The sequence below is a fragment of the Hemitrygon akajei genome, chromosome 15, assembly GCF_048418815.1.
Source record: "Hemitrygon akajei chromosome 15, sHemAka1.3, whole genome shotgun sequence".
NCBI lineage: Eukaryota > Metazoa > Chordata > Chondrichthyes > Myliobatiformes > Dasyatidae > Hemitrygon > Hemitrygon akajei.
In genome coordinates, this window is record NC_133138.1 from 71,884,600 (window position 1) to 71,910,755 (window position 26,156).

Below are 26,156 nucleotides of genomic sequence, written 5' to 3' on the forward strand. Positions count from 1 at the left end.
TATTTTGCTATGATAGGATCTGTTTCATTTGCAGAACTCGAGGCAGTGAGGCTTAACTGAGCATTATTTTTCCTGTAAACCATTGGTTCAATCTTTAAATACAAAGTTGTCATACAGTTTTGAAAGAAATTTATGATAAGCCATTTTGTACAGATGCTTTTCTCATTGATAGTGATAGCAATCTAAATAGTAGTAACTTTATTATAGAAAACAACTCATACAGATGATGTAGTTCAAAGTGCTTTACATTGGGATAAAGTGCAAACATTAAAATAAAAATAAACATGAAAATAGAAGACAAAGATGTTGGTTAAGAGCAAGGTTAAATAAATAGATTTTGACCTGGCGTGTAAAAGTGTAAACTGAGTTTGCATCCCTTGTAGTTTTAGATATTGAATTCCACAGTTTAGAGCCGCAGTTCAAAAAGACTGACCTGCCAGTTATCGTTTGAGGGAGATTGTTTAAATTTAAGAGCCTGGCAGCAAAAGACCTGAGAGCTCACGTAGGATTATAAAATGAAAATGACTCTGATGTAAAAGGTACATTTTTCATAGCAAGTTTTGTACTGGGAGCAATGATTTTACACCCCACTTCAAATACTGACAAGTCTTCTACAAGTTATAACTAATATCCTAATATCCCCATCTATTGCCTGCAACAAAGTTACTCTTGCAATGCTTCCCCCCCCCCCCCCCCCATTCTCTGTTCTCATTGAAGTTGATCTGTTTGGTAAAGGTGATGCATGGCCTGTGTAGAAAATTTGTATCTGGAAAATTTGGCTATTTGGCTGATATTACTTCTGATGTCATTTGGGTATGTCACACAGTTTAAAGTGTTTTTTGGAGAACATGGGATGGATTTAAAAGTTATAGTAGGGAAGAGCTGTTATCAACCTCTTGAAAAGTCACACAGGGCTGATTTCCTAATTTTCAGAAGTGCCCAAAACAAAAACACGGCCAAGGTGGAGAGAGGCAGGAGATAAGAAGAAACTGTTGCTTTTATTGGAACAAGTTCTAACCTAATGTCTCAGAAGTGGATCTTAATATGAGAATGAGGAGTCTGAAAAAGGGACCCGCATGATCTGATTTAAATTGTATAGTTTGGGTTAGTTTTCCGAATTCTGTTTTTTTTCCCTAAATTTGAATTGCGTTCAAATTCGATGTGTGTTAGGTGATGTAAAGTGGTTATTATTATTCCAAGATAATGAAGGAAACTAGTTGATCCAGACAATTTGTAGGCATTAAAATCTGAAGGACCTAATCTTGAACTTTAAAGGGCCTGAAATGATGTAAATAATACAGATATTTCCTGCTTTACTTGACAACTCTGTGATATAGATATCCACCTTTACCTCTACTCCATTACATTCAAAGCTATGATTTAAATTGCTATTGGTTAAAAATGACACAGCATCTGTTTCGTCCACCTTTTTTTCCTCAGCAATATTTTAATTGTTTTTTTTTTAAATCATGAAAGCATAGTATCTTAAGTTTTGATTTTTTTAATTTATAGGTATTCATGAGTATATTTCAATCCTATTAACCTTCTGTTCAATGATCACACTTGGGTAAGCTGTCATTTAACTAATATCAAACTGTATATCAATTGGTATTAGTCTTAGATAGTTAAAACGGTCTTACAATAGACTCATGTTACCATTTGGTTAAAGTAGAAAGATAGTGCTTGTGTGCAAAATTTAAGGAAATGCATAGTTTTGAGACAGTTGTTCAGATCTGAAGGGTGTAAAATAACGTGGCTGATTTGGAATAAAATCCAATCTATTCTAAATGCTGTAACCAGTTGAATTGTAGATATTGAACCTTCCGTGCTGTTGAATCTTTGATAATAGTTAAAGAGAATCAAGAGGCAATATCCTTAAGATATTCCTTTCTGTCTCCACCCCCTTGTAAAATGAGTCAAAGCGAATGGTACATATAATCAGTCACATGTTCAATTAATATTAACCAGAAGTTTATCTAAAACATTGTTTATTATTCATGCCTTGTAAAGATCAATGTTTCAGGATATAGTTAAATATTTAAAGAATTTCCCATGTTGCTCAAGCACCATAGATTTAAGACTTGCTAAAAACACCTTGAACTGATGAGCACTTGAGTAATTTTCTGGACTCAGAGTTAAATCTGTAAGCATTGGGCTTGATGATTGTTTTATGATATCATTCAAAGTCCAAATCCAACCAGGAAACATGACAGATAAATCTGAGGTTTTGAGTGCTAGGATTTGCCTTTTTGAACAAAGTATTGCCTTCATCTGAAGGTTAAATCTGATCAATTAATTAGAAGTTATCAAAGTTAAAACAGGCTTTTGATTTCAGGATTATATTCTTACCTTTAAAATAATAACTCTGGATTAACGCAGTTCAATATTTTGACATCTCAGCTATGTCTTGGAAATCAAGTTGATAACAAAGTAATGAATATTTTTAAAAATCTCATAGTTTATTGCATGCATTTAAGAAGTTGCTGTCTTGGAAGAACTGAGGCCTGGACGAAACCAATAATATACCAACTTCAGTATGTTATGAGTTGCCAATTTCACTCATTCCTTGGCAACTCCTTATTGTTGCCATGGAACATTTTCTATAGAGTATTTTTATGGGTTCCCTGAAGTCCAGCCTGACTGAGGGCAAACTTGAATAATTACACGAAGATGTCAAGTTTTCCCCAGAATTAAATCGTGTGGCCCCCTTAACAGCTTACCGAGTTTCTTTTGGAAAGACTTCAGCTCAGGAAAATAACACTCTTTGTAGCAAGTTTCAGGTACTGTCCAACATCAGCTTATTGGTTAACTAAAGCAATTGTTGAGATAAGCGGTCACAAGCCACGTGAAATTATCAATCCGGAGCATGAATAAATTGGCCACTATGCTATGAGGAAAATGAAGATGTAATAAACAAATAGTCTACTATGTCTTAGAAAAAACTTGCATTTGGAATTCTCTGTAATACTTAAATTTCACTGCAATTCACTAACTTGAAATGAGTGTACTGCGTAAAGGTGCTGTTTAAATGACCTGGTATAACACTGAACATTTGTACAGAAATTGATCAAATGAGTTGTAGATTATTGTTTTAACATTTATTTAGATACAATTGTAAATAAATTTTAAAATGTTTTTGCCCGACTGAAGTTAGTATATGTGTTCTATGATTCATTGCCTTGCTGCACAAGCCTGTTTGTTTTGTGTATATATTTTTTATTATTGTGAGGTGTCTTGCTTTTAAAAGCTATTTTTTATTTTCTTTCACAAAACTTCTTCAAAAGGCCAAAACTTGTACTGGTACCATTCCCATTTAGCTACAGTTTGTTGTGTTACCTGTTGCCTTATTTGATCTCTGTTCCCACTTACAAGATACATTGTATTTCTGATGTGCTTAATAAAATGGAATTCATCCTCTGTTTTAATCTATCTGATTTAATTTTGTTTTGCATTTTATTACATTTTAAACTTTAGTCCACAGTTAAAGTTCAAAGTAAGTTTTATCATCAGATTACATATACGTCACCATATACAACACTGAGATTCATTTTATTGTGTGCATACTCAGCAAATCTATAGAATACAGGTAGTAACTATAACAGGATCAATGAAAGATCAACTAAAGTGCAGAAGACAACATACCATGCAAATGCAAATATAAATAAATATCAATAAATAATGAGAGCATAAATAAAGAGACCTTAAAGTGAGATCAAACATGAGGAAATCTGCAGATGCTGGAAATTCAAACAACACACACAAAATGCTGGTGGAACACAGCAGGCCAGGCAGCATCTACAAGGAGTAGGACTGTCGACGTCTCGGGCTGAGACCCTTCGTCGGGACACACTTCCTGACGAAGGGTCTCGGCCCAAAACGTCGACAATGCTTCTCCTTAAAGTTAGATCATTGGTTATGGGAGCATCTCAATGGATGGGCAAGTGAAGTTGAATGTAGTTATCCCCTTTTATTCAAGAGCCTGACAGTTGAGGGGGAGTAACTGTTTTTGAACCTGGTGGAGTGAGCCCTGCAGTTCTCGTATCTTCTACCTGATAACAGGAGTGGGAGGAAAGCATAGCCTGGGTGCTGGGACAAGGCAGCATCTGTGAAAAAGATTAAACAGTCAATGTTTTAGAACAAGCCCCTTCTTCAGGACTGAAAAGGAATGGGAAGACCCCAGAATATAAAAGTGAGGTAGAGGGGAGATTTGATAGATGAAGCCAAGTAGGTGGGAAAGATAAAGATCAAGTTTATTGCCATTGACTATATGCATATATACTGTCAAATGAGATGTTTCTCCAATCCAGAATGTAAGGCACAGTAGTACTCATAACATTAACTTTTGAAAGTAAGGAAGGTAAGGGAAGGAGGGGGGGGGGGGGGGTCCCGGGGGAAGTGATAGGCAGCCGAGGAGAGTGGAGAATTGAGAAATGGGGGAAGGGGGTTTCACTGGATGGAGAAATCGATATTCATGCCATCAGATTGGAGGCAACCCAGATGGAATATAAGGTGTTTCTCCTCCACCCCAAGGGTGGCCTCAACTTGGCACAAGAGGAAACCATGGACTAACATGTCAGAAGGGGAATGGGAATCAGTATTAAAATGTATGGCCACCAGGAATTTCTGCTTGTGGCAGATGGTGCTGAGGGGATCGACAAAGTGGTCCCCCAATTTATGACGGGTCTCACCAATGAAGAGGAAGCTTGGTCTGGAGCACCGACGCAATAGACCCCAGAAGATTCGTAGTGGAAGTCTTGCCTCTCCTGGAAGCACTGTTTGGGACCCTGAATGGAGGTGAAGGAGTTATTAGCCTGCATTAAAATCTTTATTTCATTGTGTTACGTAACCTCGTAACCAGGTAACTTACCAGCAAAGATAGCGGGATCAGCTGAGTCGGATGCTACTATTTCCAAACGTTTTATTCAAAAAGGGGCACAAACGTATGGTTAATACAAAACATTCAGATCATATACATCGTCAAAACTCAATCTAAAACACCGGTGTAATAATAATCAATCAGAAATAAGCTCTATAGTTGTCTAGGGGTAATACTGAGTCCAATTGAAATATAAAGAGTCACTCAGAAGTTTGCAGGCTTTTCCCTTTTGGGAACCGCTGGGGTTTTCACATTGTAGAGAGAGAGAGATGGTTTAGAAAGGATAAACACTTGCCCGTTGTCTTTACAGAGCAAATCCTTGGAATCAGGGGAGCAGGCTTCCCCGTTGTTATTTAAAAGCGGTCTTCCGATGGTTCCAGCCACAGATTCAAAATTTGGAATCTAACGCACGTGGCTTCCTTCAAAATGGCTTCCCGCTCCCACAGGAATCGGTATCGTGCTTCCTTGGTGCGTCTGAGGGTTCCCCCCCCCCCTCAGACCCTCCTTTATACTTCTTCACGGAATTGCAGGTGTCAATCAGGTTGCAGGTGATGCGATCTCTCTCTCAACCAGCCCACTTTGCCCGAGGGCTCTTCACGTGGTCTTCATGAGACTATAGTCAATATCGCCTTTATTCTGCTTCTCGGAGAACGTGGTCTTCCGCACGTCTCTCTCTCTCTCTCCCATTTCCTGTGTCTATTCAGCATGTCTCTCCCCCTCTTGGGTCAGTTGACCCCCCCTTGACTAGGGCTCTTGCGATTCTCACAAAGGAGGGGGCCGAGGTCATAACAATTGTTGCTTGTTTTTCTTTCAATATTCATTCACCAAATGTAGGCATATCCAACATTTATCTTTCCTGGTGTATATTGTGAAGGCAATGGTGGAATGCAGCCTCAGGTGAAGATTACTAGAGTGAGGGGAGAACTGATCAGGGATGGAAGAGGAAAGGTGCCTGGGGGGTAGGGGAGCTCTTTAATGCATACTTTGCTTCAGTATTTGTTGTAGTAAGTGTCCATCTTACCTGTTCATCGAAAGCTGCTCCTCTGTGCTAGGTAGGGATTGGCCCATTTAAAGAGCATACAGCCCTTCCCACCAGCTGCAGCTCTAAGACTTAAAGACTCTTACGAAAAAAACTGAGGTGGTTTTAGACTGGACCTACAGAGAGGTAGTCATGCCCAAGTTGCAGGAGGCAGATAAATAGATGACTTCAGGAGAGGGAAGGGAAATGGGCAGACATACAAACTACCCCTGTGGCCATTCCCTCTAACAATAAGTATACCATTTTGGATACTGTTGAGGGTTCTGGGTCCCTGGCACTGAGGCACAGAAGGGAAGAGAGGAGAAGGGCTGCAACACACGCAAAATGCTGGGGGAGCTCAGCAGACCAGACAGCATCTATGGAAAAGAGTACAGTCGACGTTTTGGGCTGAGTCCCTTAAGCAGGCCTGGAGAAAAAACGATGAGGATTCACAATTAAAAGGTGGGGGGAGGTGAGACAGGGAAAAGTGGATGAGGAATGGTGGGGGTGGGGGAGAGTTATTACTGGAAGTTCAAGAAATCAATGTTCATGCCATCAGGTTGGAGGCTACCCAAACCGACTATAAGGTGTTACTCCAACCTGAGTCTGGCCTCTTCATGACAGTAGAGGAGGCTATGGATAGACATAAACGGAATGGGAAGTGGATGACAATGGGTTGCGAATTGGAGATCCCGCTTTTTTTTCTGGTAGGTGCTTGGTGAAGCAGTCTCACAATCTACGTTAGGTCTCACCAATATGCAAGAGGCCACATCGGATATGGCAGATGACCTGAACAGATTCGGAGGTGAAGTGTCGCCTCACCTGGAAGGACTATTTGGGACCCTGAAAAATAGTGAGGAAGGAGGTGTAGGGGCAGGTGTAGCACTTGTTCTATTTGCAAGGATAAATGCCAGAGGGAGATCAGTGAGGAGGGACGAATGGGTCAGGGAATCGCATAGGGAGTGATCCCTGCGGAAGGCAGAATGCGCTGGGGAGGGGGGGGGCGCGGTGTGGTGGCGGAAGTTTCGGAGAATAATGTGCTGGACGCAGAGGTGTGAGGACGAGGATCCCTATCCCTGGTAAGCTGTCCTTCAGGTGCCCTTCAAATTATTCCCTCTTGCCTTAAACCTGTTCCCTCTCACTCTGGAATCCAGAAACTGATGCACCATCAATAACTCACTCTGAGACGTAAGAATCGAGATATCGGCTTTTATTGACTGGAAGAATGAACAACACTACATCCTGGAGAATGAGGCCGGGCTCAGGCCTCAATCGCCTTTATACAGGGGTCTGTGGGAGGAGCCACAGGAGCAGTCCAGACAGGTATATGTAGTTCACCACAGAAACATGAAAAAAGACCAAATATTTTATCTTTGTCATTGATGATGTTCTAAATCTATATAAGGTCACCTCTCAGCCTCCTTCAGAGAAAACAGCCCCAGTTTATCAGTATAACCTCAAGTTCTCCAGTCCCAGCAACATCCTTGTGAATATTATCTGCAACATCTCTGCTTTAAATACATCCTGTTGATAAGCTGAGAAAAATATTCCGTGTAGTGTCACCAACACCCTAGGTAGCTGTAATATGACATCCCAGCATGTGTACACAGTCTCTCATCCAATGAAGCAAGTGTGCCATACTCTTACTTGCCTTGTCTAACTGAGTCACCACTTTCAAGGAACTATGTTCTTGTATCCCTATGTGTCTGTGTTCTACAAAATTACCAAGTACCCTGTTATTTACTGCACTGGTCCTACACTGTATCACTTCACACTTGTCTGAGTTAAACTCTATTAGGCATTCCTTTGCCCATTATCCATGATCCAGACTCTGTTGTAATATTAAACAACTTCTTATCACTGTCCATTAAACCACCAATTTTGATGACATCTGCAAACTTACTAACCAAGCTATCTACATTTTTTATAGAGACATAGAGTAATACAGAATGGAAACAGCCCTTCTGCCCCTATCTTCAGAAATGATCAGCACACACAAAATGCTGGAGGAATTCAGCGGGCCAGGCAGCACCTAAGAAAAATGTACAGTCAACTTTTCAGGCTGAAACGTCGACTCTTCCATAGATGCTGCCTGGCCCGCTGAGTTCCTCCAGCATTTTGTGTGTGTTGCTCAGATTCCCAGCATCTGCAGATTTTCTCTTGTTTCTCTAATTTGCTGTTTAAGATATTTCAGATTTTCAGAGCTACAATATTTTGCCAACATACATCTGAATTTCAAAGAATTTCCACATTTATATATGTTTTATATTTATCTAAATAGGTTTGTCAGATTAACATCCTCATCAATTTCACAAACCCTTTGTGTGTTTAATTTGACATCCGATGTTCAATCTAATGGCCCCCTATGTTGGATCCATTAAACACTGAAAAAACTCAATTCTATCTCCATGACCCAATCCCTTCAGCCAATTCTACTCCACTAGCTTCCCCTTAATCCCATGCTACTGAATCTTACCAGATCAGCCTGATGTCAACTGCTCTACCTTCATCTATCTGCTTAGTTATATCTTTGAATGAATCCAAAAGATTTCTCAGACATGACCTCCTATGCAAAAAAAAACATGACATCTCTTCTTGATCAGGCCTTGACTATCCAACTGATGGTAGGTCTTCGCCCTCAGAATTCCCTCCAGTAATGTCCCTACAACTGACGTCAGGCTCAATGGGCTATGGTTCCCTGACCTGTTCTTTCTACAGGTTTAGAACAGTGGAACAGCATTAGCCTTTCTCTAGTCTTTCTGGAACTTCATTATTGGCCAATGATGAAACCAATATCACTAAAGAGCCTCTGAAATTTCTCCCCTGATCTCCCATAAGGCCCAGGGTTACACATGGTCAGACCCCACACCGTAACGTGCTTCAAAGTTGCAAATACTCCTTTCTCATATGCATAGGATCCAATACCTCACTTCTTCTTACCCTCATTTCTTTGGAGGAGAAATAAAAATTAAAAACCTCATCTACCTCCTGCAGCTTCACACATATGCATCCCTGATGGTCCTTAGGAGGACAGAGTCTCTCCTGGTCACTTTTTAAATGTATAATTGAATATAATGTAACTGAAGAACCTCTTTGGATTGTCTTTAATTCTGCTTGCCAAATTCATCTCACATCCTTGTTTCAACCTCCTGATTTCCCTCTTAAGCTTCCCTTTTATATTCACTGAGGGACTCATTCATATGTAGCTGCCTAAATGCAATGTACACTTCTTTCTTTTCCCTATCACAATATAGATACCTCTCAGCAGAGAGGGCTCCTTTGTATTACAAACAACAGGAGATCCATCACCAATCCCTGCAGCACATCTTTGATCATAGGCTCCAGTCTGAACAACAACCCTCCACTATCATCTTCTGCCTCTTTTCATCAAGCTAACTTTGCATTCAGTTGGCTAGCTCACCCTACATCTCGTGTGTTCCAACCTTTTTGGATCACCTACCAGGTGGAACATTGTCAAGATCATTGTTACAGTCTACCTGGCTAGTATCTACCAACCTGTCCTCATCAATCCTGTTAGACATCGAACCATAGAGCATTACAACACAGAAATACATCTTGCAAAAATTCAGTTAAATTTGTGACACTCAACTTTGCACCCACAAACCAATGCTGATTACCCCAAACTAGTTCTTGACCTTTCTAACTGCAGATGGACTTTGCCTCTCAGATTCACTAGGAGTAACTTGCCCACCACCGATGTTAGATTCACCAGTCTGTAGTTCCCTGGTGAGTCCTTGTAACCCTTTTAAAATAATAGCCTGATATTAGCTGTCCTCCAATCTTCAAGTACCACACTGATTTAGTCTGAAATATTGTATCTCATACAAAACCAAGGGTGCCACAGTAACATAGTGGTTAGCACATTACTATTACAGCTCAGGGTGTTCCGGAGTTCAGAGTTCAATTTCAGGGCTGTTCTGTAAGGAGTTACTTTACTTCCTTCCCATGGAATGCAAAGGCATACCAGGTTAATTGATCATTGTAAATTGTCCCGTGATTAGATTAGGGTTAACTGGACTTGTTGGTGGTTGCTGGGAAAACGAGACTCAAAAGGCCGGAAGAGCCTAATCCATGATGTATCACTAAATAAATAAATAAAGCCATTGTCATTGTTAGATATAGTAGATACGTATGAAAAAGAGATACAAATTTATTTACAAGATAATACACATATTCATTTTGAATCCATGAACTCTTGGCATAAACTTGAAAGTTCCTGATTGTGAAATTATTGCATCGCTTTACTATCTGCAGAACACAATATAAACACACAGGCTTGTTCCAAGCTTAATGATATATTCACAATATCTCTGCAATTTACACTCTAATAAAGTAAACCTCTATCTTCTTGAAAGGTGTTTTAATTTGCTTCTAAGGAGAATAATGATTTTTAATTAGATTAATGAAGCTCCATCATCTTCTTTGTATTCCCCTGAGTATGAGACTTAGGTTGGGTGGGTGGGGGGGGGGGGGGGGGAGAGGAAGATATGTGTGTGACAGATGCAGTAAGGCAAGGGTTAAAGACAATATCAGGCAAGCATAAATATGCAATCTAACAAAGAAAAGGGAGACCTTTGAAGTGAGACCACCAGAGCCAATCTTGCCCATTACAGATAGATAGGTGAAAATGACTGTGGCTGTGTATAATCATAGAATCATAGAAATCTACAGCACATTATAGGCCCTTCTGCCCACAATGTTGTGCTGACCATGTAACCTACTCTAGAAACTGCCTAGAATTGCCCTACTGTATAGCTCTCTATTTTTCTAAGTTCCATGTACCTAAAAAAAACCCTGCTGTCTCTACCACTGTCACTGGCAGTGCATTCCACAGACCCATCACTCTGTGTAAAAAAAACTTACCTCTGACATCCCCCTTGTACCTATTTCAAAGCACCTTAAAACTATGCCCCCTTGTGTTAGCCATTTCAACACTGGGGGAAAAGCCTCTGGTTATCCACGCAAACAATGTCTCTCACCATCTTATACACCTCTATCAGGTCACCTCTTGCTTTACTATCATCAAAGTATCATCGGTTGCAGGCTTGAAGATTCAATGTAACATCTCGATTGTGAATGGCAATTGATCTTGCAAGTAAGGAATTAACAAACATGTACAATTAACAAAGGTCATTATCTGTAAATAATAAGCCAAATCTGTATAAAAATAGAAACTTTTCTGCTCAGACTTCAGAACGGTGTGGGTGACAGGGGTCATGCTGCTCTCCTTGTGCCCAAGTAAAACAAATTATGATTGAGTCGTAGGAGTGTGTGTGTGTTCTAGGCCCAGTTATTTCATTATTGGTGATGACTTAAGCATTTAATCATAAATCACATGAAAAACCACATAAAATTATACTCTTATGTGGGAGAACCATAAACAAGAGGGAATAGTCCTAAAATTATATCTGGCCATTTAATATTGAAAGCTGGTAGCATTTTCATACATGGAAAAGGAGGGAATTTTATACTGTCTCCAAAAAAGGTAACAGACATGATTTTTTATAAGCTTTTTGTAAATGGAACAAAGACAAAGAATGGAAATGTAGACTGGCTAATTTTACTTTTCAGTAACTAATTGAAAGACAGATATAGGAGGATATATATGGCAGATATGACAGATATATGGCCTATTCCTATGTTCCTAGTAGGAGTATTTCTGGTTTTCCACCCACGTGCAATATTATGTACAAACCCATCCAGATAAAATGCTATTTGACTTGCATCACTTTTACTGCAGGATAAAGAAATCTCAGTGCCACACTGGAGTGAAAAGAGAAGAGTATCCTTCGTCAAATCTTAACAGTTGCCGACCAGTAGTACCAATATTATTGTTTGGGCACCTGACACACATGTGCTTTTCTTCCAGTCTTATTTCCATCAAACCTGCCTGATCATCATTAGAACAGAGGAGCATAAGAACATAAGAAACAGGAGCAGGAATGGGCCAAATGGCCCATTGAACCTGCACCGCCATTCAGTACAATCATGACTGATCTGGCCATGGACTCGTCTCCACCTATCTGCCTTTTCCCCATAACCCTTAATTCCCTTACTATGCAAAAATCTATCCAACCTCAAATATATTTACTGAGGTGGCCCCCACTGTTTCATTGGGCCGAGAATCCCACAGATTTACCATTCTTTGGGAAAAGCAGTTCCTCCTCATCTCCATCCTAAATTTACTCTCCCGAATCTTGAGGCTATGTCCCCCAGTTTTAGTCTCACCTTCTAGTGGAAACAACTTTCCTGCCTCTATCATATTTATCCCTTTCATAATTTTATATGTTTCTATAAGATCTCCTCTCATTCTTCTGAATTCCAGTGAGTACAGCCCCATGTGACTCAATCTCTCCCCATAGTCTAACTCACTCACTTAACCTATCTATATCTCTCTGCTAACTCTCAGCTATCTTCTGCACAATTTGCTTTTCCACTCAATTTAGTATAATCAGTGTGGTGAACTACATATACCTGTCTGTACACGCCCCCCCCCCCCCCCGCTGACTGCTCCTGTGGCTCCTCCCACTGACCATGGCTCCTCCCACGGTGACTGGGGACTCCGCCCCGGCCTCAGTCCCCAGGATGCAGTGTGGTGGTCAATTGCTGCTTGTTCTTTCTTCCAGCCAATAAAAGCCTATATTTTGCCTCATGTCTCCAAGAGTTATTGATGGTGCATCAATTTTATTGGCTGGAAGTTTTAAAACATGGAAAGCATTTTACGTCTGGAAAAATTAGACCTTGATCCTCAAAACTCAGAAGCAGCTCTTGCCTTTGAACTCTGGCTTGCATGCTTCCAATCATTCTTGGAGGAGGTACGTGTGACTGAGCCCGCTATTATGCACAGAATCCTCCTTTCGAGGGTCAGCCCCAAAGTTTACTCACTTATCAGGGACCTGCCAACCTACCAAGGGGCACTGGACGCCCTCAAAAGACAGTACCTGCGGCCGGTGAACACTGTCAATGCAAGACATCGCTTAGCGACGCGGCGACAGCAACCTAACGAGTCGAGCGCCGAGTTTCTCTGAGCCCTACATAGACTCCTCACGACACTCCTATACCGGGCGTCTCGCACGCGCATATACCAGGTGCCTCGCACATGCATGAGGGATCACTGAAGCCTAGTGGGCTGACACCTCCAGTTAGGCCGGAACCAGCACAACCACCGTCTCTGGTGCAATCACCACCAACACCTGTGCAATCACCACTGGCACCTGCGCTGACACCTCCAGTTAGGCCGGAACCAGCACAGCCACCGTCTCTGGTGCAATCACCACCGGCACCTGTGCAATCACAGCCGGTGCTACGTAGATCGCAGCGACAGATTCGACCACCTGATAGACTTAACCTGTAAATATACTTGTAAAAAACTTCGCCCCATGGGGACTCTTTTAAAACAAAGGTGTGGGGGGGGTGTATGTGGTGAACTACATATACCTGTCTGGACATGCCCCCCCGCTGACTGCTCCTGTGGCTCCTCCCACTGACCGTGCCTCAGTCCCCAGGATGCAGTGTGGTGGTCAATTGCTGCTTGTTCTTTCTTTCAGCCAATAAAAGCTTATATCTCACCTCACATCTCCAAGAGTTATTGATGGTGCATCAATCAGCAAACTTAGATACATTACACTCAGGCCCCTGTCCCAGATCCTCAATGCCTCATACCCCAGCATTCTGAGGATGAGGCCCCTCTCACCTCACAACTCCCCTAATACAGGCTCCCTCTGAGCCACACTGCTCCCTTTCCACCATTTAATTAACACAACCTCACAACCTAACATGTGTCTTCCTATCAACTAAAATAAAATAAATGCCCTCCCGTCCCTCTTCATTGATCCTCTCCTCTTCCACCCCCACCCATCACACTTGGCCTTGATATTTCTTCCTCCAGCCCTTTCTATATGTCTGGATAGGCTCCCCTTATCTCCCACGGTCCCCACATCTTGGGCCTTGTGCACTAATAAATTTGCTGAAATTCACATTCATTTGAACGGCCGAGAAATTATGGGCTGTCTAACTTGAATTATGAGGTTCACACAATGGCTAGAAAGTTTCATTTTAGCAGTTTACGAGTAACATATTGGACATGATAGAATTATTGCTAAGCATATTTTAAAGGAAAAACATGCATGACCCTGTCTTTATACCATTGTCATTGAACAGAGATATACTGCATCTTCAGGGAATACATAGTGCGACAAGTTACTACTTTCAGCCACACTCTGGGACTGGAGGTGACTATTTCAGTGGCTAAGTATTTTGTACAGAGATAATGCAAATCTTGTCACATTGCTCTACCTAGTGGTATGTTATGAGGTGTGGCAGTTAGAGAGTGGAAGCAGGCATGAGAGGGAGTGAAGAAGGGAGAAATTAATTCTAGAAGTTAGATCAGTTGATGTGAACATATCCTGCTTTAAAGAATTTTGCACTGTAAAGTTAAACATTAAGAAAGCAATACATATTTAATACAAAAATATAATTCAGCCATTTACAAATAATTACACTAATTCCACTTTCCTATTAGTTTAATTAATAATTAGGTGATGCAAATTTCTGAAGCCATCCATTAATTAATTAGTCAGTTTCACCATCCAATGCAAAGCGTAGTTCATTCAGAAATTTGATATATATTCTCTTCTGCTGTTTGGTGCAAGTTAAGTCCTATGGAATTGTTTGAGCTGTGGATACAAGTATTTACATTAAATTTCATAAAAATGTAAGATTATTAGAATTTTTGTTAAAATAGTCATACAAAATATAAATTCTTACTTGCACTTTTTTCTGGAATTCTTCACTGAAAGACAAAAACAGTGAGCGAGAAAGGTCAAGAGAGTAGTGCACATCAATCACAATAAGCAACTCATAGATTAACACCTACATTTTTGTAAACTATTTTAAGTCACTCATACTTTTACGTTTTGAATTAATCATCAATGTTGAAACAAAATAAAGTTTGCCAGATAATGGTGAATGAAAGCAGCAACATAATGGGGAACCGCAATAAAATAAAACTTCAATTTCTAGGGTTGTTTAAGGGCAGCAGAGCTGCCACAGTATTTGCCTTTAACTCTCTGAGATCTCCCTGATGCCTGTCAGCAGCAACTAGTGGTTTTATTTAAATCGCACTAACCTGTACCAGTTTTTTTTTAGTGGTACCTCCTCGTCATCTCACCCTACTTTTTCTGCCACCCCTTACTTTCCTTCTCCAATTATTTCTGCCATGAAGTTTCATCAGATTTTGAGTACTCCTTTAATATTACCACATTCCTAAATTATCCAAGGGAGGGCATGGGAGAGTTTGTGAACTCTTGAGAGGGTAGGGTGTGCAAAAGTCTACTGTATGTAGGAAGTGAGAATAGAACCAGCCACATAATCTCCTAGTCTTTCCTATGGCCAGACAAATAGAAATCCAAGAGCATTGGTCCAACATGGACATAATTGAGCAAGAATTAATGCTGCATGCAGTATCGAAGTGCATGCATCCTTTCTCAAGTCAGACAGAACTTTAGGCTCACCATCAAGTACCCATTCAGTAGCACTTGGTTTATGGCCCGCTTTGCCAGTCATTCATGTGCTCACCCAGATGCTTCTTAAATGCTGCGCGAATATCCGCCTCTACAATTAGTTCAGGCAGCACATTCCAGATTGTAGCCACCCTCAGGTGAAAATATCCTTCCACTAAAACCCTCTAAGTCTTCTACTCATCTTAAACCCACGCTGTTTGGTCTTAGTCATCTCCCCCATGGATGAAAGTTTCTTATTATGTGCCCTATTAACACCGCTCATCATTTTGTACACACTTTATTAGTCAATAATTTTTGCCACAACTACAATTTGTTTAATACCAATCATCATCAGTGGCTCAAGTGAGAATGATTCATCATAACCTGGCACCCCCTGTCCACCCACAAATCCAAAAGCTCCACTTACATTTCTTCAAGAAAATGATGGCAATTATTGAGGTCACAGTGATAAACAACAGGAAACCAGTGCTGAGGTAAATCCTGAGGCTCGTCTCTTCTACCTAAAATGAAAAGACAAATTTCACTTCAGAAAATACAAATGTGAAACTAAGAAAACTTCTGGAAATTTTCAACAGGTTAGGCAGTATCTTTGGAAAAGGAAACAAGAGTTAACATTAAATGAAATAGTATTAAACCTGAAACATTAACATTGTTTCTCTCTTCACAGATGATGTCTAACCTGCTAATTATCAGTATTTTATGTAATACATTTCAGATGTTCAGAACCACACTATTTTGCAAATATAAACATAAATTTAAAATAATTTCAGCATTTATGTACCGGAGGTTTAAACTAATATCGCAGGGGGATGGGAACCCACACAGAAAAGAGGGAAGTGATACAGAGACGAACGCTAGAGTTAGTGAAGAAAAAAAGAGTATAGTGCATAAAAGTGAAAAGCAAAAATCGCATAGGTCACTAGATTCTAAAAGGACAATGAGTATAAGGGCACTTTATCTAAATGCTGGTAGTATTAGAAACAAGGTTAGTGAAGTTGTGGCACAGATCAGTACCAAGGCATACGATTTAGTGGCCATTACAGAAATCTGGTTGCAAGGTGGAGATGACTGGGAATTAAATATCCAAGGGTATCAGGTAATACGGAAAGATAGGCAGGAAGGCAGAGGGGGTGGGTGGCTCTCTTGATTAGGGATGAGATCAGGGCGATTGTGAGAGATCATACAAAATCTACGGAACAGAATGTTGAGTCCATCTGGGTAGAGATTAAGAATAGTAAAGGGAAGAAAATAAAAATCACTGGTGGGAGTTGTCTATAGGCTACTTAATAAAAATATTGCAGTGGCAGAGGCGATTAACCAAGAAATAACTGAGGCTTGTAAGAACGGAACGGCAGTTGTCATGTGGGATTTTAACTTCCACATAGATTGGGTGAATCAGGTTGGTCAAGGAAATCTTGAGGAGGACTTCATAGAATGCATCCGTGATAGCTTTCTTGAGCAGCATGTTAGTGAACCTACAAAGGAAAATGCTATCTTAGATCTAGTCCTGTGAAATGAGGCAGGTAAGATTAACAATCTTGTAGTCAGGGATCCTCTTGGAAAGAGTGATCATAGTATGATTGAATTTTGCATACAAATGGAGGATGAAATAGTTAGATCTAAAACTAGTGTATTATGCTTGAACAAGGGAGACTACAACAGGATGAGGGAGGAGTTGGCTAATGTGGTTGGGAACACAGGCTATTTGTTAGGACAGTAGAGGAACAGTGGAATACTTTCAAAGAGATTTTTCACAGTGCTCAACAAAAGTATATTCCAGTCAAAAGTAAGGACAGTAAGTGTGGGGAGAGCCAGCCCTGGATAACTAAGGAAATAAAAGATAGTATCAAATTAAAAGCTCGTGTACAAAGTTGCAAAGAGTAGTGGGAGACTGGAGGATTGGGAAAACTTTAAAAAGCAACAAAGAACAACTAAACAAGAAATAAGGGAAGGGAAGATAGAGTATGAAAATAAATTAGCACAAAATATAAAAAACAGATAGCAAAAGTTTTTATAAATATATAAAGCAGAAGAGGGTGGCTAAAGTCCACATAGGCCCCTTGGAAGACAAGAAGGGGAAATTGATTTTGGGTTATAAGGAAATGGCTGAAGCATTGAGTGACTATTTTGTGTCAGTCTTCATGGTGGTGGACACGTCCAATATGCTAACGAAGGATGTTATGGACAAAATAGGAGGTGAGGACCTCAATAAAATCACTGTCACTAAAGAGAGTGATGAGCAAACTAGAGGGCCTGAAAGTAGATAAGTACCCTGGTCCTGATGGCATGCATCCCGGGGTGCTGAGGGAATTGGCGGAGGGTGTAGTAGACGTGTTGGTAATCATCTACTGAAGTTCTCTAGACTCTGAGCAGGCCCCAGCGGATTGGAAAACAGCAAATGTCACGCCACTTTTTTAAAAAGGATGTAGGCAAAAGACGGACAACTATAGGCCAGTTAGCTTAACATCTGTAATAGGAAAAATGCTTGAAGCTGTCATTAAGGAAGAAATAGCGAAACATTTAGAAAGGAGTGGTTCCATTAGACAGATGCAGCATGGATTCAGAAAGGGCAGGTCCTGTTTGACAAGCTTACTGGAGTGCTTTGAGGACATAATGAGTGCAGTGGATAAAGAGGAACAGGTGGATGTTGTACATTTGTATTTCTAGAAGGCGTTCGATAAGGTGCCACACAAGAGACTTATCAATATCATACAGATGCATGGAGTCAGAGGAAGTGTATTGGCATGGATAGTGGATTGGTTAACCAATAGAAGGCAGAGAGTTGGTACGAATGGGTGTTTCTTCAGTTGGCAGTCTGTGGTGAGGGGCCGTGGGGGCCGGTGCTGGGCACGCAGCCGTTTACCATTTACATTGATGATTTGGAAGAGGGGACTGAGAGTAGCATAGCAAAATTTGCTGATGACACTAAACTGAGTGGAAAAGCAAATTGTACAGAGGATGTGGAGAGTCTGCAGAGGGATATAGATAGGTTAGGTGAGTGGGCCAAGGTCTGGCAGATGGAATACAACATTGGTAAATGCGAGATCATCCACTTTGGAAGGAATAATAGAAGGGCAGATTATTATTTAAATGGTGAAAGATTGCAGCATGCTGTTGTGCAGAGGGACTTGGGAGTGCTTGTGCATGAATTGCAAAAAAGCTGGCTTGCAGGTACAATAGGTTATTAAGAAGGCAAACGGAATGTTGGCCTTCATTGCTAGAGGGATTGAATTCAAGAGCAGGGAGGTCATGCTGCAACTATACAGGGTACTGGTGAGGCCACACCTGGAGTACTGTGTGCAGTCCTGGTCTCCATACTTGAGGAAGGATAGACTGACTTTGGAGGCGGTGCAGAGGCGGTTCACCAGGTTGATTCCATAGATGAAGTGATTAACCTACGAGGAGAGATTGAGTCACCTGGGACTATAGTCTCTGGAATTCAGAAGAATGAGAGGGGATTTTATTGAAACATACAAAATTTTGAAAGGGATAGATGAGATAGAAGTAGGAAAGTTGTTTCCATTGGCAGGTGAGAATAGAACTAGGGGACATTGCCTCAAGATTCGGGGAGAAGATTTAGGACAGAGATGAGGAGAAACTGTTTTTCTCAGAGAGTGGTGAATCTGTGGAATTCTCTGCCCAGGGAAGCAGTTGAGGTTTCGTCAATAAATATATTTAAAATACAGTTAGATACATTTTTACATAGGGGAATTAAGGGTTATGGGGAAAAGGCAGGTAGATGGAACTGAGTTTACGGACAGATCAACCATGATCTTATTGAATGGTGGGGCAGGCTCGATGGGCCAGATGGCCTACTCCTCCTCCCATTTCTTATGTTTTATCTTTCTCTAAATAGATTTCACAGATCACATCCATATTAGTTTAACTAACCTCTTGTGTGCTAAATTTGACATCTGATGCTCAGTCTAATGGCCCTTTATGCTGGATCCACTGATCACAATAAAACTCAGTTTCGATCTTCTTCATTCAATCTCTTCAGCCATCTCCATTTAATGCCCTCATTGAATATAATCAGGCCCAACTTTTGTATCTTTCATTATAATTGTACTTGTTCATTTAATTCAGAAAGATCCAACATGTCTGACAAGGCCACCAAGTGTATTTTATGAGAGAAAGATAATTATATTCCTCCTGTAAAGAAAGAATTGTCAGTTTCTCTCTATGACTGATTGCAATCCCAATGAATTCTCAATCTCAGAAGCTGCATGATGTAGGGCTGCAAGTCCTTTTGATTACACTCTTCATACACTAATGATGAAGAGAAATTTGCTGTTCCCCAATTGTAAATTACTGAAAATTTAAAGAAGATTCCATATGCTGACATCAATATTAGGCATCCCAGTTGGACAGAAACCATTTTCTCTCCCTTTAAATATATATAATTCTGTGACACCTCAAATAGAACAAGCCAAGTAGAAGGGAACCTGTGTAGGTAGAATGTGGTTAACACAGGTAGGCTTATGAAGCTTTCCACAACAATGGTAACATTTGAAACATTTATATGGTGAAGCTCCCCACCTCTATTTTTCAGGTACCACATATTAACCTCTTCAATATCCAGGTAAAATTTTTGTTTTGATCATTGTCTGGGTGCAAATTGGGCTCAATATTAAATTAGTTTTGAGAATTGTTTTCCTTCCTCAACTCTCAGCATATACTTCTTTCAACATGCCTGAGCCCAAATCAAAAAAAACAGCAATTCAGAATGTAATGTAAAAGAAATTCTTTAACTATTAATATATTTTTTTAAATACCTTCTAATTTGGTTAAAGAATGTTTCTTCCTGAAATCAAGCATTTTATCCAAGCATGGATTTATTTGTTCGGTTTTAGTTAAAATTGCTTAACTTGTAGGATACATTGAAGCAATATAAAATAGCCTTTAGTATACCAAGTACTGTAACTAAATAACCTGCTAGAACTGGTTAATTGAACCCACAATGCCTCATGGGAATATACATCATGCCTCTACCTACCTAAAACTACAGTGTGATTTTAGCAAGTGCAATGTCTGAGGTCTTTGGTGAGTTTAAGGTAGCAGTAAAATTAAATACATTACTTAAGCTCAATGATTTTTAAGACAGACATGGCAGGACAGATGGAAGTCATTGGGATCCATGGAGACTGTACATATAGCAAGTGTGCATAATTTCAGCTCTGAATTGATGAGCTGTCATCTAGGTTCAGACAGTGTGACTTGTCATCCAGATACTTTGATTCAGGATGTAGGGTAGCTGAACAGTGTGGCCACAGTACAGATGCACAGAAACCATTCAAGATAAAGGACTGGAAAGAAAAGTAGTGGAATAGAACAGTACAGATATGAGAGTAGATATCATTTTCTGTGGTTGCAAGCATGAGTCCTGAATATATGTGCCTGTTCTGTGCCTGGGTTATGGGCAACTCTTGAGGCTGAGGAACTTGGAGCAGGAAGGGAAAGAACCTGTTGTTGTAGTCCAGGTGGGAAACAATGATACAACAGGAAAAAGGATAAAGTATTTGAGCAGCTAGACTTCAAATAAGAAATCAAACCCACAAAGATGTTAATCTCTGGATTATCACCCAAGTCGTGTGCGAATTCATCCAAGGTAAATATGATTAGGGAATTAAGGACAAAAAAAATTCTGCAGATGCTGGAAATCCAAAGCAACATACACAAAATGCTAGAGGAACTCAGCAGGCCAGGCAGCAGCTATGGAAAAGAGTAAACAGTTGACATTTCAGACCAAGACCCTTCATCGGGACTAGAGAAGGAGGAGAGAAGTCAGAGTAAGAAGATGCATGGAGAGGAGGAAGGAAGAAAGAAGTAGGGAATTAAATGACTGGCTCAAATATTAGCATGAGCAGAATAGGTTTCAATTCATGGGACACTGACACCAGTACTGGGGTAAAAAAGAAACTGACTGCGATAGATTTCCTTCAATCAGGGCCTCACTGAGTTGAGTAACAAAGGCTTCCATTTTTTTTAAAACTGTGGGCAGTGCACCCTGGGCATTTGAAGAACCTGGAAGTGGATCCACAGATTTTCATACAACATAGTACAGCACAGGACTGGATCCTTTGGCCCACGATGGCTGTGCTGAACTGCAACTAACTCTTCAAACCTTCTAAAGTTTGTACTAAGGATTCCATTCTCCTTTTGTAGAATTTTGCCACAAGGCCAATAAATCAATATATAGTGCTTAATCGTTGCTGAGAGACCAATTTAATACAGCACCCATTCAAACACCTGCAATAGAATATACAATATTTTAGAAATGCTTTAGCTGTCAAGCAGTTTGAATGTTTGATGTATGCTTACATTATTATGCGTAGTTGTATGCTTATTGGTAGTAGCTGCTGAGCTCAGAATTCCTTCGGTCATTCCAGCTGAAGAAGCTTCAGAGAGAGAAAAAAAAATCAAGTTAAGCATTGGAAGGCTGCTTTGTACCAAAGTGCCAAAACATTACTATTGTCGAAGATTCATTGTAAAAACAATTGTCAAAATAATGCCTAAAAGAAATTATATTTGTGTTGCTTTAAAGCAGATCTTGCCGCTGGATTTTGTTTACAGCATCTCCACCCCCATCCAGTTTGTGGTGCTGGGCCATAGGAGCTATAGGCCAATCATGGTGCTTCATTTTTGTAAAACTACCAAAGACAAGACTGCGCACTGCTCATCAACTACCTATAAATTGGCTTCTTGGATTACATCTTCTGGCTGTTAGTGCAATTAATTTATACTTATACCTTCATAAAATTGGATCTGGTATTATTTTGGCACAGAGAAATGTGTCAGCCACTGAAGGACATTTTATTTACCACTGACTTCCTGCACAAACTAGCTGCTCCCATATGTGCAATTGGTTTCCACTGAAATACACCATGACTGGACAGATGAGCAGTAGTCATTCAGCACAGGCCATGCTGGTGGCAGTGGAAGAGGGAGAATTCATATCCATGCAAGAACCTTTCTGAACTCTGTCAGCCCACAGCTACAAACTCAGCAAGGACGAGTCTGCCGGTGGCTATTCAGTGGCCAAATCTTCTTCCAGGCCGGAGAAGGAGATATAATTGGCAACTGTTGTTGCACGAGGATAGTCAATGAGATATCGCATTCTTCCAGCTGGAATTCATCAGGGAGATTCAATATGCAACTATGAGGAACTACATGCTTCCTCAGGTTCTGAGTATCTTTGCCTGTATTTACATTTGCCATGAATTCCTATATGCCAGCTCTCCTGTATAACGAAAACAAGAAGACTCACCTCCACAGTTTCCCTTGTCCATTCGTTCCTCCCCACTAATCTCCCTCCTGGCACCTGCAAGCAGCCTAACTGCTACACCTGCCCATTCACCTCCTCCCCTCCCTTCCATTCAGGTGCCCCAAACAGTCCTTCCAGGTGAAGCAACATCTGCTGGTGTCATTTTTCGTGTCTGGTGCTCCTGGTGTGGCCTCCTCTACATTGGTGAAACCCATCGTAAATTGAGGATCCGCTTCATCGACCGCCTCCACTCCACCTGCCAGAAACAGACTTCCCGATAGCCAGACATTTTAACTCCCATTCTGATATGGGCCACTACTCTAGGTGGAGCAGCAACACCTTATGTCCTGTCTGGGTAACCTCCAACCTGATGGCATGAATATCAATTTCTCCTTCCGATAAAAAAAAATCCCCCCCCCCACCTTTCTCTATTCCCCACCCTTGCCTATTACCACTTCTCAGCTGCCTATCGTTACCTCCTGGGTCCTCTCCTCCTTCCCCTTCTCCTGTAGCCCACTCTCCTATCAGATTCCTTTCTCTCCAGCACTTTACCTTTCTTACCCACTTGGCTTCAGCTATCACTTTCTAGTTAGCCTCCTTCCCCTACCCACCATTTTACTCTGGGCTCTTCCCCCTTCCTTTTCAGTCCTGAAGGAGGGTCTCGGCCCAAAACATTGTCTGCTTATTCATCTCTATAGAGGCTGCCTGACCTGCTGAGTTCCTCCAGCATTTTGTGTGTGTTGCTCAGGAATTTAATTTCCTCAACATTCAGCAATCATAAACAGCAAACTAGTACAATCCTACATACTGATCTCACAATGCCTTCTACATTTAAGCCACCATGACAAGTAACAATACAGCTGGGACCACTGTTGTTCTTGCCACTCTCACAGGCTCAAGTAACACAATGGTTTCTGACACCTCACCATTCTAAGGAGCAAGAGGATGAAAATTTTTTAGAATTTAATTATTCACATAGAATGCTTATTCTTAATTGTCCCAGAGATGAGGAGATGGTTAAGAATCAACCTCTGGAGACACACCTAGACTGGATAAGGATGGCAGATCTTCTTTACTGAAAATCACTTGTGAATCAGATGTTTTTAAAAAAAAAACCAAAATTACAGTTACATCATTATTGAAACAAGGTTTAAAAAGTAAAATAAGTATTTACTTAATTGCTTAAATCCAAGTATTCCATCCACCGTGATGGATGTGAACCCAGAATATAGAACATTACAGTACAGGAACAGGCCCTTTGCCCCATGATTTCTGTGCCAACCAAACCAATCCCATCTTCCTCCGTGTGGTATGTATCCCTTCATTCCCTGGCTGTTCATGTACTTGTCTAAATGTTGATCATGTATCTGCTTCTACAACTTCCCTCAGCAGTGCATTTCAAGCATCTGCCATTCTCCTTGTAAATCTCCTTTAAACATCCCCCCTACCTTTACATACACAACACCTCCATCCTGGGAAAAACACTCCAACACACCTCCAAAACTAACGAGAATCAGAGTTAACATCACCAGCATACGTCAGGAAGTTTGTTGTCGTTGCAGCAGTAGAATTGAATGCTTAACGAGATAAAACATGAATTACAGTAAATATATAGTTACAGTAAAATAGAAATAAAAAAGTGAGATAGTGTCCATGGGTTCAATGTCCATTCAGAAATCGAACGGCAGAGGGGAAGAAGTTTTTCCTGAATTATTGAGTATGTGCCTTCTGGCTTCTGTACCTCCTTCCTGATGGTAGCTACAAGAACAAGGCGTGATCTGGATGATGGTGGTCCTTCTTAAGGCATTGTCTTTTGAAGATGTTCTTAATGCTAGTTAGGCTCGTGCCCATGATGGAGCTGGCTGAGTTTATAACTCTCTGCAGCTTACTTCGATCCTGTGCAGTAGAACCCACCCCCATACCAGACAGTGATGCAGCCAGTCAGAATGATCTCCACAGTGCATCTACTGACGGACAATAGTCCACACTTCCAGCTTCTCATCCAGTAATCTTTAGAACGTTACTGCAGCTTTACAATAGAGGGGAGAGTCAATCTCTGGGGAGTCACTCAGACTGGGTAAGAGTGACAGATTTCCTTTCCAGAAGGATGTTCATGATACACGTGCTTTTATGACTAATATGGTAGTTTCATGATTACTGCAATAAGGCTTGAGGTATAAAGGCAGAATTTAATTCAGCCACTATTCAGCAACAATCTTACACCTTCGCTTCCCATTTTCACACAATCTTTCTTTCTCCCCAGTCAACATTACAAAAACAGAAGTTACCAAAAAATAAGCTTTTAAACCAAAATTTAGAAACAAAGTATCACTACATTTCATAGAGGGGTCCACTGGTCTCATTGGGACACCAGTCTCTGTGGGCCTCTGTGTCTCCTTCATCCCAGCGATGCTGTACTATTGCTGGAAAGTTGGTGACTTACGGCGCCAACTGCAGATGACCTCGGGATGACTACATCATCTCAACGTTGGCTACAGCACTATGGCAGGTTGCTGATGAGCAATGGTGAGGATTCTGGCCCAGTGCCAGTGGCAGGGTAATTCAAAGTTCAAATAAACTTATTATCAAAATAAGTATGTTATGATATATTACCTTAAGATTAATTTTCTTGCAGGCATTTACAAGGAAAAGTAGAATTTTATGGGAAAACTACACACATAAAGACAGACAAACAACCAATGTGCAAAAGGAAACAAATTCTGCAAATAAAAATAATGACGAGAGTCCTTGGAAGTGAGTCTGAACTGATGATCTGACCTGCAGAGTGGTGGTGAATGAAGCTAATCACACTGGCTCAGGAGCCTGCAAGGACTAACTACCAGAACTTGGTGGCATGAGACCCAAGGGTTCTGTACCTGCCAGATGGTAGTGGAGAAAAGGCATGGCCTAGATGGTGGGGGCCTGTAATCAGACTCACTCTTTACAACTCATGTTCTTAGTTTTATATCTGTACAATTTGTCTTCCTTTGCACATTAATTGCCTGCCACTCTTTATCTCTGCATTGTTTGTAAATCCTATTGTATTTCTTTATTTTTCCTGAAAACACCTGCAATGAAAATGAATCATTGTAAGGTATACATACCCAGATGATAAACTTACTTTGAACTTTGATAGATACTGCTTTCTTGTGGCAGCTTCTATGTAAATACACTCAATGGTCAGGAAGGCTTTGCCTGTGATGCACTGGGCTACATCCACCGTTTTCTGAAGCCTTTCCCTTTCCTGTTCATTGGTGTGTCCATACCAGGCTATGATGCAACCTGTTAGGATATTACCCACTGTACAGCTATAGAGGCTTGTCAAAGTTTTGGTGACACACCAAATGTGAGCACACTTCTAAGAAAGAAGAGGTGCTGTCATGCTTTGTGTGATAACATGCATACTGGTCCCAGCAGAAAGTTCAAAATAAATTTGTTACTAAAGCACATGTGTTA

The 26,156-nt window shown here is 40.7% G+C and overlaps 1 protein-coding gene across 1 annotated transcript in view; it reads right to left on the bottom strand.

Annotated features, from left to right (window-relative positions):
- Positions 1 to 10,430: 10,430 nt before the first annotated feature.
- The window catches only part of LOC140739442 (hepatitis A virus cellular receptor 1-like), a 38,121-nt gene continuing 22,395 nt past the window's right edge, over positions 10,431 to 26,156 (bottom strand). Inside the window, exons 4-7 of the mRNA XM_073067737.1 lie at positions 21,758 to 21,834; positions 15,843 to 15,936; positions 14,682 to 14,706; positions 10,431 to 14,590 (exon numbers count right to left, since the gene is read on the bottom strand). Coding sequence (XP_072923838.1) covers positions 14,521 to 14,590; positions 14,682 to 14,706; positions 15,843 to 15,936; positions 21,758 to 21,834 — 266 coding nt within the window. The 3' untranslated portion in view covers positions 10,431 to 14,520. The remainder of the gene's footprint in view (positions 14,591 to 14,681; positions 14,707 to 15,842; positions 15,937 to 21,757; positions 21,835 to 26,156) is intronic.